Genomic DNA, 15,948 nt, shown 5'->3' on the forward strand with positions numbered 1-15,948 from the left:
GCAGGGGGCGGACCGGAGCTCCGGGCAGTGACACCGGGCGGCGGCGGCACCGGGCAGGGACACCGGGCGGCGGCGGCACCAGCAGCAGCAGCAGCAGCAGCAGCAGCATCTCCAGGAGTGGGCAGGGGTCCCCCGCAGTGCCCACCATGGCCCTCAAGCAGCCGAAGGCGTGAGTGGGTCTGGGGGCATCACTGGGGGTTTGTGGGGGCACACAGGGCATGGCTGGAGCGCTCTGGGGGTCACGGGGGGCTGTTGGTGGGGCAGGGGCTCGGGGGGTGCTGGGGAGAACTGAAGGGTGACTGGGGGAGGTGGGGACTGCAGCGGTCCGGGCTCACAGGGAGGGGTTTTCAGGGGCTGCTGGATGTCTTGGTTTTGACTGAGAGAGAGAATTTTCTCCCAGAAGCTGCTCCAGCGCTGTTTTTGGTATTCAAAGTGAGAGCAATGCTGGTAACATGCTGAATCAGAGCCCTGTTGAGCTCACTCCAAAGCAAGGACTTTTCAGTGTCCCATGCTCTGCCAGCAAGGGGAGCATGGCCAGGAGACCCGACCCCAGCTGGCCGGGGGGATATTCCGGACCCCAGAACCTCCTGCCCAGTACAGAAACTGGGAGGGGGTTGGGAGCCAGCGATTGCTACTGGGGAAAGGGCTGGGCATTGGTCAGTGGTGATGAGCAGCTACTGGGCACTGCTGGTTTCTATTGTGTTTTATTCTGTTCTCTCTCCTTCCCATTACTATTCTTAATAGTAGTAGCAGCAGTAATATCAATTTATTTAGTCTTGTTTCAGTTTTTTAACTATTCTTATCTCCACTCATGGGTTTTACCTTTTCTGGATTCGCTCCTCCGTCTCACCAGAGCAGCGAGTGGCTGTGTGGGACCGAGTTCCTGGCTGGGGTTAAACCACAACGGTCCTCTCTTTGGGGCACAAAGAGTTGAGATCTGAGCAGAGTGTGTTAAAACACAGTTGTAAACATTTCTCATATTTATTTAATAGCTGTGGGTCACAGTTTGCTCTCGTAGTTCCTGCCCGTGCGCTCACAGGTGCATTTTATAAAACCCTTCCTGGTGTGCATGGTCCCATGGGAATGTTCATCCTCCCTGGCTCTGGGCTAAGGTTATCACTGTTGTGGTTGATAACACGGGGCTGTGGTACGAGAGGACGGCTGGATCAAAGCTGCCGGCTGTGCTCGGCATTGCCGTCCCCGCTGGGTTCGGGAACCATCCAGTGGGAACTGCCAATAATTACACCTTTAGGCTTTTCTGCGAGAGCCAAGCCATGAGACAAATCTCCCAGCTCAGCCTTCCCTTCCCCTTCCCCTTCCCAATACTCTCTGGTTACCCAGACCCTCAGGACAGTTTAACCCCTGCCCAGAGCTCATCTCATAAAGCCACTCACTGTTCCCAGTGGGGGAGAATCAAAAAGAAAAGGTAAAACCTCTGAACTGACACAAGAACAGTTCAATAATTGAAACAAAACTAAATATATTGATGTTACTGCTGCTACTAATAGTAATGAAAAGGAGAGAGAATGGAATAAAACCCAAGAGAAACCAGCAATGCCCAATAGTTGCTCATGCCCCACTGCCCAATGCCCCACCCATCCCACAGCAGGGATTGGTGACTCCTGGCCAACCCCCTCCCAGTTTCTGTACTGGGCAGGAGGTTCTGGGGTCCGGAATATCCCTCTGGCCAGTTGGGGTCGGGTCTCCTGGCTGTGCCTCCCCTTGCTGGCAGAGCATGGGGCACTGAAAAGTCCTTGACTGGGCTCCAACTCAAACATCTGTGTGCAACTGACACTGTCATGCTAAATCCTGAACATAGCCCTGTACACACTTCTGGCAAGAAAATTAACTCTATCCCAGCCAAAACCAGTGCTCTGTGGTATCCCAGGCAGAGATAAGGGTTTGGAGAAGTGTAGTTGTTGTCCTTAAAGGTGATTGTTTCAGTGGATCCTGGAAGGAGATGGGGTCCTTGACCCTTTCCAAGCAGAGGCACATGCTGTGGGATCCAAGGAGGATGTGGGTGTCCTGGTTACAGAGCTTCCCCCACACCGTCTCTCCCTCTCTCTGCTTTACAGGGACACCTTCTGCCAGCGGGCACCCACCTTCCTTGACTACCTGCACAGCATCCTGCAGAAGTACCCAGATGGAGGGCAGATCCTCAAGGTCAGACCCCCAGGGAACCCCATCTGGGATCTCCTGCCCAGCAGGGCAGGCACTGCAGGCAGTGGGGCTGGTCCCTGTCCAGCACCAGCCCCAGGACCTTGGTGCCCAGCTGGGAGAGGGGGTCAATGCTCTTCTCGGGGCCTGGAGGGCCCAGGTGAATGAGCACTGATCTGTAATTCCAGGAGCTGGTGCAGAACGCGGACGATGCCGGCGCTAATGAAGTTGTGTTTGTGTCTGACGAGCGGGAGTTCGACATCACTGGAGGGGGACTGGAGGGCACCCAGGGTGAGAGGCATTGTGGGCACTGGGAGAAAAACTGGATGAAGCCCTGGAGTGGCCCTGGCTGGTGCTGGGAGGGACTGGGGGAACTGGAACTGGTGAGGGGTTCTGGGATGTGCTGGGGGCACTGAGGGTACTGGTAGGACTCAGTGCTGCTGAGGGGGGTTTTGTGGGACTGGAGCTTGTGGGGACAGTGAGTGTGAATGACAATTCCCACTCCATGTCCCAATTGCCCCTAACCCATGGATGGTGCTGACCGCCAGGCCCAGCTCTCTTGGCCTACAACGACGCCGTGATGTCGGCCCGGGACTGGACAGGGATTCAGCGCCCAGGGGTGTCACACAAGCGGGAGGATCCCCGCAGCGTGGGGCGCTTCGGCTTGGGCTTCATCTCTGTGTACCACCTCACTGGTGAGTGGCACTGAGAGCCTCAGCTGGGACTGAACTGGGTGTGGGTGTGGGTTTTACTGCGTGTGGGTTTTACTGGGTGTGGGTTTTACTGGAGGCACTGAAATACAGGTGCTGGGGAGAACTGGGAGCACTGGGGGTGTGCAAAACAGAGGGCTGTGTCTAAAGTGAGGAAACCTGGAGCATCGGGTGGCTGGCTGGAAATGGAGAGCAGGGCTAGGGGGACAAACAGAGGGAGGACTGGTGAATTGGGATTAAGCTTTGGATAATGGGAGGCACCATGGGGATAAACTTGAGGCCATTGTGTGGGCATTGATGAGTTGGGATGATCTGGGAAGGCAGTGGTGTCCATGTCATCTCTGTGGCCTCATGGTTCCCATGTCTCCAGACCTGCCAGGTGTGCTGAGCCCCCCGTACCTGGGGGTGCTGGACCCCGAATGCCAGGTGCTGCCTGGTGGTGGCAAGCGCTGGGACATCTCTGAGGCCCAGGACCTTCCTGGCCTTTTCGAGCCCTTCTGGGCTGGGCTGGAAGCTGTAGGACAACACCGTGCCTCAGCCCAGGGCACCCTCTTCCGCTTCCCCCTTCGCCGGCAACCCTCAGAAATTGCTGCAGGGGTCTCCGATCCTGAGCGCATCTGCAACCTCATCCAGACCTTCCTCACAGAGGCCCCTCTTGCCCTCCTCTTCCTCCGCCATGTCCGCCGCGTGGCCCTGCACCGTGTGGCCCCTGACGGGGTCCAGACACTCATGGGAACACTTGAGGCATCCCCCCAGCCTCTCCCTGTCCCGGTGCCATCAGGGGCTGAGGGGCTGAGTCTGGAGTGGTGCCTGGTGGCCCTGCGCGGGGATGAGGTGGGTGCTGGGAGCGAGTGGCTGGTGGCCACAGGCAGGGCCACTGAGGAGCCAGCCGTGGCTCTGGGCACACGGCTGGGGTGCTGCCCTGAGCTGAGCCTGGCACACCCCCTCCGCGGGGCCTGCCAAGGGCGGCTCTGCTGCTTCCTGCCACTGCCAGCCACCGACGAGACGGCCACGGGGCTGCCCGTCCATACCAGCGCTCCCTTTGCCCTCTCCGATAATCGCCGCCACCTGCGCTGGCCCCAGGAGGGTGAGGAGGGTGAGGAAGATGCCCGCTGGAATGCTCTGCTACTGCTCGACCTCCTGCCCCGGGTCTACAGCCCCTTGGCCGCCGTGGCCGTGGCCCTGCCCGGTGCAGATGCCTACAGCCTGTGGCCGGACCCTGAGCGCACGCCGAGCTGCGGCCGGATGCACAGCCTGGTGAGCCGCGTGTGCCGGGAGCTGGCGGCCGCCCCCGTCCTGCTGCCGGCCGGGGGGCAGGGGCGGCTGCGGGCCCTCGAGGCTGTGCTGCTGCCGGCGGCCGCGGGCGATGAGGCCGCACGGCGGGCGGTGCAGGCCTTGCTGGTGGCGGCCGGGGAGCCCGTGGTCGAGGTCCCACCCCACGTGTGGAGGGCGCTGGCTTTGGGGATGCCGAAGGGTCTGCGGGAGGCCACGGCGGGACATGTGCGGGAGGTGCTGCGGCGCCACGGGGCCGCAGCGCTCCCGGCTGCCAGCCGCCTCTCCCTGCTGCGCTACGTGGCTGGGGATGGGTGCCATGCTGGGCTCCGCGACCTCCCCCTCCTGCCCCGCGCCGACGGAACCTTCGTGGCCTTCGGAACTGCATCGGCCATTGTCTACGTGGACACATCCGACTGCCCCAGGTGAGCCCGCGGGCCCCGGCGGCTCCATTCCTTGCAGAGTAGGCAGGACTGGCAGCTGCCCACAGTCACAGCTCTCGCTCTTCAATTGGGAAGGGGGGGCATGGCCAAACCTAAATATTTGGCCCTGGATATTTGGGCTGCTCACTGCCCTCCTTCTCTAGTGTCACCAAGTGGGAACTAAGGCAGGTGTCCAGAAAACTGCTCCCCATTACCCCTCTGGTCCCCCAGCACCTCTGTTTGTCACCACAGGGAGCTCCTGCCTGGCTTGGCTGGGTCCTTCCTGCCCTCAGACCTGGAGCCAGGCTTGGACAGCCTCCTGCGAGGCATTGCCAAGAAGGGTAAGAGATGGGGGTCCCTGGATCACCTTTAGGTCCCTGCTTGCCCCCCCCTAAGCCCCAACATGCCCAGGCAGCCTTATACACCTTGGGGTTCCTCTGCAGCCCCAGTATCTCCCTGTACATCCCTGTCTCTCTGGGGATCCATGTCCTTGCTGTTCTTCCCACATTCCCCTGTCCCCTTTGTGCTCCCTCAGGTGCTGAGTCTCACTGTATTCCTCCTCTGAAGACCTCTGTGCTCCCCAGTGCTGGTCCCCCTAACACCTTTTTACCTCCCATATCTTTCTTATATCCCCACCCACCCTGAGGTTTCTGGGTTCTCTGTGCTCCTATTGAAGGTATCCACCATCCCTCCAGAGCCCAGGTCCTCCCAAATTCCATATGGGTGCCACCCATCCACTGCAGGTTCTTTCTCCCCCATCCTGTGTCCCCCTGCCAGGTCTCAGGTCCCACGTGTTTCTGGTGCAGCCTCTGCCTCTTGTACACAGGTCTCTTCTCCAACCTGGTTCTGCTGGATCCAGCCGTGACTGTACAGACCCTGCGCTTGGCTCTGCCCCCCACCTGGACATCCCAGTCTTCAACCCCAGTGACGTGGTGCCCAGCCCAAGGCCCCCCCCAGCCCCCAGCCTCCTGGTTCCCAGCCCTGTGGCAATTCCTGGCCCACCACATGGAAGACCTGGGCCCTCTGGAGGGGCTTCCTCTCATAGCCCTGTCCTCACTGGATGCCCCCACGGTCCGTCTGGCTCCACTGATACCTGAGTCCAGTCTTATCTTCCAGGCATGGGAGGGGCAGCTCCTGCCACTTGAGGTGGCCTCTGTGCTGGAGATCCTGGGTTGCCCTGTGGTGCCACCAAGCACGTGGCACCACTCGCTGCCCCGCTATGTCCTGCCTCCATCCCCCCTCAATGCCCTGCGGGCCCTGGGCAGGCAGGAGTCTGCCGCAGTGGCCTCCCGCATGGCCTCACTGCCTGATGCAGATGTGGTCACCCTCCGGCACTACCTGTCAGACGTCCCATCCCTGACAGAGCAGGACATGGCCACTCTGGCTGCTCTGCCCCTCTTTCTGCCCCTGCCCTGCTTGGCCACCCCACAGCCCACGGAGCTGGTGCCAGCTGCTGCCACCCCGGCACTGGAGCCAGAGCTGGAGCTGCCCCAAGGTGTGGTGCTGCCGGAGGCTGTGTTGCGGTGCCGGGATGAAGTTGACCGGCGGCTCCTCGGGAGGCTGCAGAGGCTTCCCGTCAGTGCAGCCTGTGTGATGCTGAAGGCCGTCAGAGCCGTGGCCCAAGGGGCGTATGCGGGGCGAGCAGCTGAGACGCAGGCTCTGCTGCTCTGGGTGCTGCAGCACGGGGACACTGTCTTTGCACAGAGCCCCTCGCTCCAGCAGGCCTGCAGCACGCTGGCCTTCCTGGAGACCCCTGATGGCCCCGCATGCCCGCAAGACCTCTATGACCCCTGTGACAGCACCTTGCAGGCGCTGCTGGGACCCGAGCGCTTTCCTCCTGCTGCCTTCCACAATCCGTCTGTCCTCCGTGCCTTGAGGGCCGTGGGCTTGCGGCACGGTGAGGGGTGCGTGCTGCCCTCAGACATCCTAGCAGCTGCAGCAAAAGTCAGGCAGGGTGGCATGGCAGCTCTGGACCGGGCTGAGGCACTGATCACAGTCTGCAACCACCCCAAGGCACTGCATGGCTTCAGTGCTGCAGAGCTCGGGCAGCTTCAGGCCCTGCCCTGGGTGCCTCGCTCCAAGTGCACAGGAGAGACTGGGCAGCCCTTCCTGCCCCCTAAGGAGCTGAGGTCCATGCAGTACCAATCCCTGGTGGGGCTTGCCATGCCCCTGACTGACGCCTTTGTGCCAGAGGCAGAGAAGAAGCTGGGGCTGAGCCAGACCCCACCGCCGGAGAGAGTGTGGGAGCAGCTGAGAAAGCTGGCAGGGCGCAGGAACTTGGATGAGGTGGGTCGTGCTCTCCAGCCCGTCTACTGGCACATGCAGGAAAACCTGAAGGCCTTTGGGACTGCCCCGGATAGTGCTGTTGTGTGGACTGGGTCTGGGCTTGTCGTGCCACGTGATGCTGTGCTGGGCTATCCTGAGAAGCTGGAGCTGGGGATGCTGGTGCCCCGGGTGCCCCCTGACTTCCTGTCCTACGGCTGCCTCTTCAGGGCTTGGGGAGTGGCAGATGGGGTGAGTGAGGAGAGGGCAGTGTCAGCCCTGCGCGCCCTGGGGCAGGACATAGACAGGCGCAGCTCCAGAGCGGGCACTGCCGCAGAGTTGCAGGTGGTTGTAGCTGTCCTGGAGTGGCTGCAGAGGCGAGGCCACCACAGTGAGGGCACTGTGCCGGTTCCTGTGAGGATCCCTCAGGGCTCAGGCTTTGCCCTCCGTCCAGCTGCCTCTGCCGTGTACCTGGACATGGAGCTGGAGGAAGAGGAGGATGTTCAAGAGGTGGTGCACGAGGCAGTGCCTTCCAGCACAGCCATGTTCCTGGGCACGGAGCGTCTCAGTACGCGGGTGCTGGGCCCAGAGCCGTTCACAGCCTGTGGCCCCTCAGAGCCCATCACCCGACGCCTCCGCAACATCCTCCAGGAGTACGGCGAGGAGGGCGACCTCTTCACAGAGATGGTCCAGAACGCAGAGGATGCCAGTGCTACCGTGTGCCGCTTCCTCCTGGACCTGCGGTGCCGCAGAAAGGCCACCTCTGGGCTGCTAGACCCAGGCATGGCTGTCTGCCATGGCCCAGCCCTCTGGGCCTACAACGATGCCCTGTTCACAGAGGATGACCTCCAGAACATCACCCGGATTGGGGCTGCCACAAAGGAAGGCCAGGCAGGCCGGATCGGGCGCTTTGGGCTGGGCTTCAGCTCTGTGTACCGTGTCACGGATGTGCCAGCAGTGCTGAGTGGGGAGACACTGCTCATCTTTGATCCCAATGGCACACATCTGGGCAAGCACATCCCCAGGGCTGGCTCCCCTGGCATCCGCCTGGACTTCTCCAGCCGACCACGCATCCTCCGTGTGTTTGCTGAGCAGTTCCAGCCCTACCACGGTATCTTTGGGTGCTGCCTGCCTGAGCCAGGACCCTTTTCAGGGAGCCTTTTCCGCTTGCCTTTTCGCACTGAAGAGGAAGCTGTGACATCACAGATTTGCTCTGAGGCCTTTGGTACAGAGCGCATCCAGTCCCTTGGAACTGCTTTCCTTGGCTCTAACCGGCTCCTGCTGCTCTTCCTGAAGAAGGTGAGGGAGTTGTCCCTGGAGATGCTGCCAGACACGGCCACTTCTGCAGAGGATACCATGCCTCTGGTCACGCTGCAGAGAAAGGAGATCCGAGACTTGGGGGCCCCTGGGGATCCCCCAAGTTGGGCAGCCATCGAGCAGCTCTCAGCCTGTGAGGAGGAATCCAGGACCACGTGGCACTACCTGGTTTTGGTGTGTCAGGGTGATGGGGAGTTGTTGGAACTGTTTCACCAGAACACACAGGCAGGACTCCATCCTCCCCTTCCCATGGCTGGTGTGGCCCTTCCCCTTGCCCCTACTGAAGATGGCAAGTGGGTGCCACGTTTGGACGCTGAGAAGGGGCAAGTTTTCTGCCACCTTCCCATGCCGATCATGTCAGGGCTGCCAATTCACCTGCATGGGGCCTTCAGCATCCTCTCAAATCGCAAGGGGCTGTGGAGCACGGCGGAGCGGGGCAAGTGGAACCAGGTGCTGCTCCACAATGCCGTGCCACTGGCCTGGCTCCGGGCACTGGACCATCTCCGTGCCATGCACGAGGCAGGCGAGTTAAAGAACTATGAGTATCATCTCTTCTGGCCAGACATTAGCACTGCCCATTACCCCTTTACAGAGGCTGTGACTGGTTTCTACCAGGCTGTGGCAGCCAGGAGTGGCCCAAGGCTCTTTTCCGATGGCCACTCCTGGTGCTCACTGCAGGACGCCCGCTTCCTGCACCAGGCTGTGGAGAGACACCCTGAGCTGGGAACTGTGGCACAGCGAGTCTTTGCCATCACCGTGCCCCGTCCCCTGTTGGCTGTGGCCTTGCCTGGGAAGGTGCAGGAGGGCCTCGGGAAGGCGCTGGATGCTGGAACCTATGACTGGAGCCGCTTTCTCTGTGAGCTTGTGCTTCCCAACTTGGAAAATCTCCCTGATGTTGACCGGAACCTGCTGGTGCTCCATGCGCTGGGTATGTCTCATGAGGGTGTGGACAAAGTGCTGCGGACAGTGCCCTGCATCCCTGTCACCCCTCATGGCCACCTGCAGTTCATCAATTACCTGGTGCATCCCAGAGGCCGTGCTGCCCCTTTATACAACCCTGAGGATGGGCGCTTCCCCACTGGGAATGCCTTCCTGGAGAGACTAAACCAACTAGAGAGACTGGGCATGGTGAAGAACACCGTGGCTCTGCCAGAGCTGCTGGAGAGGGCAAAGACTGTGCAGCTAGTCTGGACCAAGAATCATGCCCAGGGCTGCCAGAGGGCTGCCTGCATCCTTGAGTTACTTCGGGATGCAGTGAAGAAGGGAACAAACGACACCCTGCAGGCCGCTTTCCAGAGTGTGCCCTTCCTCCCTGCTGCACAGCACACCGGTGACCCTGTGCTGCTGCCAGCTGCCCAGCTCTACCATCACCTCCATGAGCCACTAGTGGGACTCATCCAGCCTATCTTGGCTCCTAAAATGCTGGGGGAAAACTTCAGCCTCTCCAAGGATGTAGCGTCCTTCTTGGGGCTGGACCGGCAGGTACCATCAGCTCAGGTCCTTGAGCAGCTGCGAGCACTCTGTCGTTTCTCCAACACCCTCCCTTTGGAGACCCTGCAGAACAACACCAACTGCTGCTATAAGCACCTGAACATGCTGCTCCAGGAACATCCCTCCAGCCGGGATGAGGTGGCATCTGCAGTGGCCCCAGGGGAGCCCTTCATCTTGGTGGGCTCCCGTTTTGTGCCAGTCACAGCTGTGGCTGAGACACTGTCATTTGAGGCTGCCCCATACCTTCATCAACTTCAAGACCAGTACAAGCCCTACAGAGAGCTCTGGGAGTGTGTGGGGCTGCGCCACACATTCACCTGGGATGATTATGCCCGAGTGCTCTGCACCCTGGCAGAGACACATGCTGGAAAGCCACTGCCTGCTGCGGAGCTGAATCTGGCCCTGCGGCTTGTGTCTTGTGGCTTGATGGAAGATGGCAACCAGCCTGATGCCTGCCAGACCCAGCAACTCTTTCTACCTGATGAGGAGGGCATTTTACACCCACGGGACAAGCTCTACTTCAATGATGCACCATGGATGCCGTTGGACAGAGATGTCCTGCTGTGCCATAAACAGCTGTCCCGAGAGGCAGCCCTGCACTGTGGGGTGAACACCACACGCCACCGAGCAGTGGAGAGGTGTGTAGTCAACAATGATCACCTGAGCCTCTGGGCACAGCCATTTGGTCCCCATGAAGATTTGCCAACGCGACTGAAGAACATCTTGAAGGAGTACCCCACTCCTGATCTGGTGAAGGAGGTGCTCCAGAACGCGGATGATGCTGGTGCGGGGCTTTTGCACTTTGTGTGGGATCGCCGGCAGCACCCAGCAAAGGCCACTTTTAGTGAGGAATGGAAGACCCTGCAGGGCCCTGCCCTCTGCATCTACAATGATCGCCCCTTCCAGGAGCAGGACATTAAAGGCATTCAGCATCTGGGGGTCGGTAGCAAGCAAGACCGTCAGGATGTCACAGGCAAATATGGCCTTGGCTTCAACACTGTCTACCACTTTACTGACTGCCCAGCCTTCCTGACCGGAGACAGTACCCTGTGTGTCTCTGATCCCCATCTCTTCTATCTGCCCACAGCCACAACTGAGAAGCCTGGTAGCATGTTTGCTGTCAACACTGACTTCAAGAAGAATTTTCCAGACATTTATGACACCTTCCTACCATCCTTCTTCAACCTGAAACAGGGCGTCCTTTTCCGGCTGCCGCTCCGCACTGCAGATGAGGCTGCCAAGTCCAGGGTGTCTGACATTGTCGTGCGAGACCAAGACCTCAAGAACATGGAAGAAACACTGGCTAAGGAAGGTGAGGACTTGGTGCTCTTCCTCCGGCATGTCCACACCATCATCTTCTCTGAGATCCCCCCAGATGGGAAAGAGTTGGTGGAGAAACTGCGGGTAACCACGGAGCTCACAGAGGATGATGCAAAGTTGAGACGGGATTTTCAAGCAAGATTAAGCCAAGCCATGGATGGGAACAGCCCCACCCCTCTCTCCTATACCATGAAAGTCAAAAATAGCAGGACCGAGACCACAAGTTTGTGGCAGGTGATCTCCCAAATTGGGGTGGAGGATGGGGCTGAGGAGTCTCCAGAACTTAAATGGCTGCCCTATGGGGCTGTGGCTGCCCGCCTGGAGCCTCTGAACCGGGTCAGGGGCAGAGCCTTCTGCACCCTCCCACTGCCCTTAGTCACTGAGCTGCCTTTGCACATCAATGCCAACTTCTCTGTGGATGCAGCCAGGTGCAGTCTCCACTGGGACAAAGGCGGCACAGGGGCAACCTGGAATGGCTTCTTGCTCCGGCGCTTGGTGGTTCCACTATACTGTTACTTTCTCACCAGGCAGTGGAAAGCCCTGGAGCCAGGAAAGCTCTGGAATCAGTCCCTGGGACTCTGCTGGCACCACCTGGACTCCCACTTCCTCCAGTTTTTCCCTGTTATGAAAAGTGTGTTACCTATGTTCCAGGACATGGTGAGAGAGGTCTACAAGTACCTCAGTCATAAACGCCTGCCCCTTGTGCCTGTGTACAGGGAGTCATCTGACAGGGTGACAATAACCTGGGCATCTCCAGGTGGAGGGGACATACTAACAGAGCCATACTTCCTCAAGGAGATGCCTCAGCCAGAAATCCAGAAAGTGCTGGAGCAACTGAACATGAAACTGGTTCTCCCATTCCCCCGCCTGCAGCAGATCCGCGAGGAGTTCATTGAAGCCCAAGTGAACACTGTTGTCTTAGGGCCAGACTCTCTCCGGTGCTTTCTCAAGGCCCTGGCTCTGCCTGTGCCCTGCAAGCTGGCTGACACACCCCTGAGGACCCCAAAGAGCTGCGCCTACCTGCTACAATACTTAACAGGACGGAACAGCCGCTCCCAAGGTACTCACGAGGATGGGGACAAGGCAATCCTGGAAGGCCTGCCCTTGCTGGCCACAGAAGATGGTCTTCTGCATGCTTGCAGTAGCCACCACCCTGTCTTCAAGAACTCCTTTGCCGACCTCTTCCCCAAGCACAGCCACCGTTTTGCCCAAAAGTGTGTTTCTGCACGGATCCCACCTTGCTTTGTGAAGGAACTTGACCTCCCACAGGCCATACCACTCATCCAGGAGGTGTTGGGTCAGTGGAAGTGGACCGAAGAGGGGGAAAAGTGGCTCGGGGGGCTGTGGACCTTCTTTGAGAAGGTGGTCCGCTCCGATACCTCAGATGCGGCCATGAAGTCATTCATGAATCATCTCCAGAATATGGCAGTGCTGCCTGTTCAGGATAAGAAAGACTCAAAGCACCTACTGCCACTATCCTCCCTCTCCAAGGTTCTTTATGAGTGTTACTCTGAAGTGGGAAAAGTGCTGCATAAAATGGGCATCCCTGTGCTCCAGAAGTCCCTGCTGCCCGGGAGTTTTGCCTACCATTTCCTGAAGCCAGAGGCACTGCAGGTCACAGATCCTGGGGTTATAGTGGCCCATCTGGTAGACACAAGAGCTGATCTCTGCTGGGGGGATTTAGAGGAAGAGGATTTGTCAGCCCTGCTAAGGTTTGTCCTGCAGGGAAAGGAAAAGCTGGATTCACGTGCACTGGAGCAGCTCCAGCACCTGCCTCTCTTCCAGAAGTTTGGGGGGGGTTATGTAGCTGTGGCTCCCTACCGCAAGGTGCTGTTACTCCGCAAAAAGGTGTCCTTGAATGCCCAAGCCCTGTATGACTTGGACAAAGACATGGTTCTTCTCACACTAAGCCCGTTCCACAAATGGCTGGCTGAGCGTTTGAAGTGGGAGGTCACAGATGACCAAAAGCTCTTCATGACTGTGGTACTTCCCCGGCTGTCCCAGCTCACATGGCAAAACCTCATGGAAGCTGTACGATTGTTCTTTGTCCTGAAATCTTTCTGTGATGCTAAGAGCGTGGAGGCCATTGTGGCAGCTTTTCAAAAAGTGGCCTTTATACCAGATGCCCACGGAACACTGCGCCTGGCCTCCTACTTCTACTGTGACATGCCCTCCTTCCACACCCTGCGGCTCCAAAACCGCTTTGTGCCTGAATCTTTCTTTAAAGAGCTACGTTTGAACCAGAAAGAAATTGTGCAGTTCTTACTTGAGGCAGGTGTCCGCACCAGCCTCTCTGTAGAGGATTTTGTGGCACTGGCTGAGGAGATAGAGCGTGAAGCCACTCAGGCTACATGCCATGCTGCAGAACTGCTGGAGCGACAGCAGGAGATGGCCAAGCAACTTCCAATCCTGTTGAAAAATCCTGAGTCACAGGGTTTCCTGAGTAAAATTGCCTCAATCCAATTCCTGCCTCCTCTGGATATCCCCCCAGACTTAATGAACCTTCACCCTCCTTTTGCAGACTGCACTAAGGCCGTGGCTCTGAAAGGCAGCGTTTCCTACTGCAAAAATGTGGCTGAACTCCTGTGGACATCAGCCACCATGCTGCAAAAATCCCTTAAACTTGAGGAGACGTCCCTGAAGGCCATGGGAGTCCTTGTAGAGATACCCACTGCCCTGGTGGTGGCCAACCTGGAACATGTGTGCAGGGCAGCTTGCTCGACACAAGGACAGCTAAGCACACGGGCCAAGGTGCTCCATAGCATCTACAGCTTCCTGCAGGACCATCTGGAGGAGGTGGATGCAGAGCACCTCGCTGAGCTGCCCGTGGTGCTGGCCAAGCCATGCGACATGGCCAGGCCATGGCAGGTGGTGGCAGCACTCCCAGATGAGGCTGACTTTTACCCCTACCTCCTCACGCCTCATCCCCAAATGGCTGTCTTTGGAGATCTCCTGCAACACCTTGGCGTTGTCCTTGTCCCCACACTAACTCACTACAGCCGTGTCCTGGCCCAAATCTACCAGGAGAGCCATGGCAGTGGGACCCTTTCCAGTAGCCAGAAGAAGACGGTCCTGGTGGCCACACAGCATTTCTTCCAGCTGCTGCGGGAGGAACCAGAGCCCCCTGATTGCTCTGCTGTGGCTGAGCTGTACCTGCTGAGCACTGCTGACTGCATGGAGCTGTCCCACAAACTCTGCTTCAACGACTGTGTGCCCTCAGAGACTGCTCGGGCCCTGGAGAAGACCTTTGTGTTCATGGCTGCACTGCCAGTGTCTGGGTGTAATGCCAGGTGGCTGCTGCAAAGGCTGCCACCACACCTGCAGCCACGGATGCTTTCAGAGGTGACAGAGAAGCAGCTGGAGGAGGGTGGTCCACAGCCATGTCAGTATGGCTCTCAGTGTCCTGCGCAGAGGCGTCTGCAGACCCTGCTGGTATCCCCGTGGTTTAGGCTGGGGCTGGCGTCCCTGCTGCAGTGGCAGACCCCCAAGGCTATGATGGGAATGGAGGGAGATGGTGGCTTTGCAGTGGAGCAGGTGAAAGTGCAGTGCTGCAAGGACATCCGCACGGTGTTGGTGCACAGCAGGGCAAAGGTGGAGGGCAGCTCCCAGTCGCAGGTTATCCACGTGTGCCTGTCTGGTGGTGCCCAGCGGCTCTTCTACATCCAGCATGCAGAGATGGTGCTGAACCGGCAGCAGCTGAGGGTGGTGGAGATGCTGGTGCAGGAGATCAATAACATCCTGGGTGGGCAGCTGGAGACACATGCTTTGTCTGTGCTGCGTGAAATGCTGGTCTGCCAGGAGCCGCAGGAAATTGCCTTGGTTCTGGAGGAGAACAACGTGGCACTGGTGGGTGTGGCACCAGAGCCAGAGAAGAGGCTGCAGGAGGGGGCTGAAGCTGTGGCAGAAGAGGGGCCATGGAAGGACCCCAGCCTGGCAATGAGGCCTCTGCATGGTGTCAGGGGGCCAAAGGTGTGGGGCCAATACAAACCTGTGAGCGCGCCCTGGCACCATGGGCAGGGAGGCAGTGGCTCCTTGCTGAGCAGTGAGGAGCTCATGGTCCTGACTCCGTCCATCCCTGAGGCCCTGCGTTGGCTGTGTCAGGCCACGAGTGACCTGCAGGCAGCCAGCAATGACATCTTGCACAGCTGCCCCAACTGGGTGCTCTTCAAAGTGCACCAGGCCCTGGAGAAGGCGCTGGTGGCGGCCGTGCTTTGCCACGGGGGAGCCTTTGCGGGCCATAGGGGGCTGATGGGCATGGCCCGAAGCCTGGAGGCCGAGGAGCCGGAGCTGAGGGGCCTCGTCCTGGATGTGCAGTGGTTGTGTGACTGCGGTGTGGACGGCAAAGCCACACAGTACCCGAGTTACCATCCCTTTCCCATGACCCCCAGTGAGGCCTTCCCCAGTGTGGATGAGGAGGAGGTCCTGAAGCGGGCACAGGAAGTGCTGGTGACACTGAAGAACCATGTGGGCAGAAAGTGAGAGGTCCCTACCAAGGGGCATGGCACCTGGGGCAAAGGACCACCAGGCGCCCATCAGAGACCCACCATGGACCTGTTGTGGACTCACCATGGACTTGCCACAGGCAATTCCAGACTGTCCAGCCCTGGTAGGGGAGTTTTGGTGGCAGATGAAGGCCTAGACCACTGGACATCACAGAGTAGCCTGAGCCATTGGCATGTCTTGAGTGTGCAGTAAATAAAGTGCAAAATAAATGTTGCAGTGCTGGTAGATATCCTTCACTGACAGTGGAGTCAGGGACATGAAGAAGTCATGGGCAATGGGTGGTGAAGGTGGAGGTGGTGATGAAGGCATTTGGAGAGCTGTGGTGGGTCAATTTTGTCTAGCCAGGTGCCCACTGAGCCACTCCATTACTTCCCCTCTTTGACTGAAAAGGAGAAGAAAATGTGATAAAAATCCCATGGGTCAGGGGGATCACTGACCAATTACTGTCACAGTCAAAACAGACTCACCTTGGGGAAATTAATTTATTTTATAAC

At 58.7% G+C, this 15,948-nt stretch overlaps 1 protein-coding gene across 1 annotated transcript; it reads left to right on the plus strand.

Annotated features, from left to right (window-relative positions):
* Positions 1-5: 5 nt before the first annotated feature.
* LOC102062921 (sacsin) lies at positions 6-15,667 on the plus strand. The gene is made up of 7 exons (XM_014273801.3): positions 6-169; positions 2,076-2,163; positions 2,346-2,448; positions 2,706-2,852; positions 3,238-4,564; positions 4,814-4,902; positions 5,388-15,667. The coding sequence occupies exons 1-7, from the start codon at positions 147-149 to the stop codon at positions 15,428-15,430; spliced, it is 11,820 nt and encodes a 3,939-aa protein (XP_014129276.3). The 5' UTR covers positions 6-146; the 3' UTR covers positions 15,431-15,667.
* The last annotated feature ends 281 nt before the right edge of the window (positions 15,668-15,948 follow it).

This window comes from Zonotrichia albicollis, chromosome 17 (genome assembly GCF_047830755.1).
Source record: "Zonotrichia albicollis isolate bZonAlb1 chromosome 17, bZonAlb1.hap1, whole genome shotgun sequence".
Lineage (NCBI taxonomy): Eukaryota > Metazoa > Chordata > Aves > Passeriformes > Passerellidae > Zonotrichia > Zonotrichia albicollis.

What these genes read in the sequence shown, in the direction of transcription:
- LOC102062921 (XM_014273801.3), top strand. Translation starts at nt 147, where the DNA reads ATGGCCCTCAAGCAGCCGAAGGC. An exon ending in GCCCTCAAGCAGCCGAAGGC is followed by an intron (nt 170 to 2,075) that starts GTGAGTGGGTCT and finishes TCTGCTTTACAG; the next exon opens with GGACACCTTCTGCCAGCGGG. An exon ending in GGGACTGGAGGGCACCCAGG is followed by an intron (nt 2,449 to 2,705) that starts GTGAGAGGCATT and finishes GCTGACCGCCAG; the next exon opens with GCCCAGCTCTCTTGGCCTAC.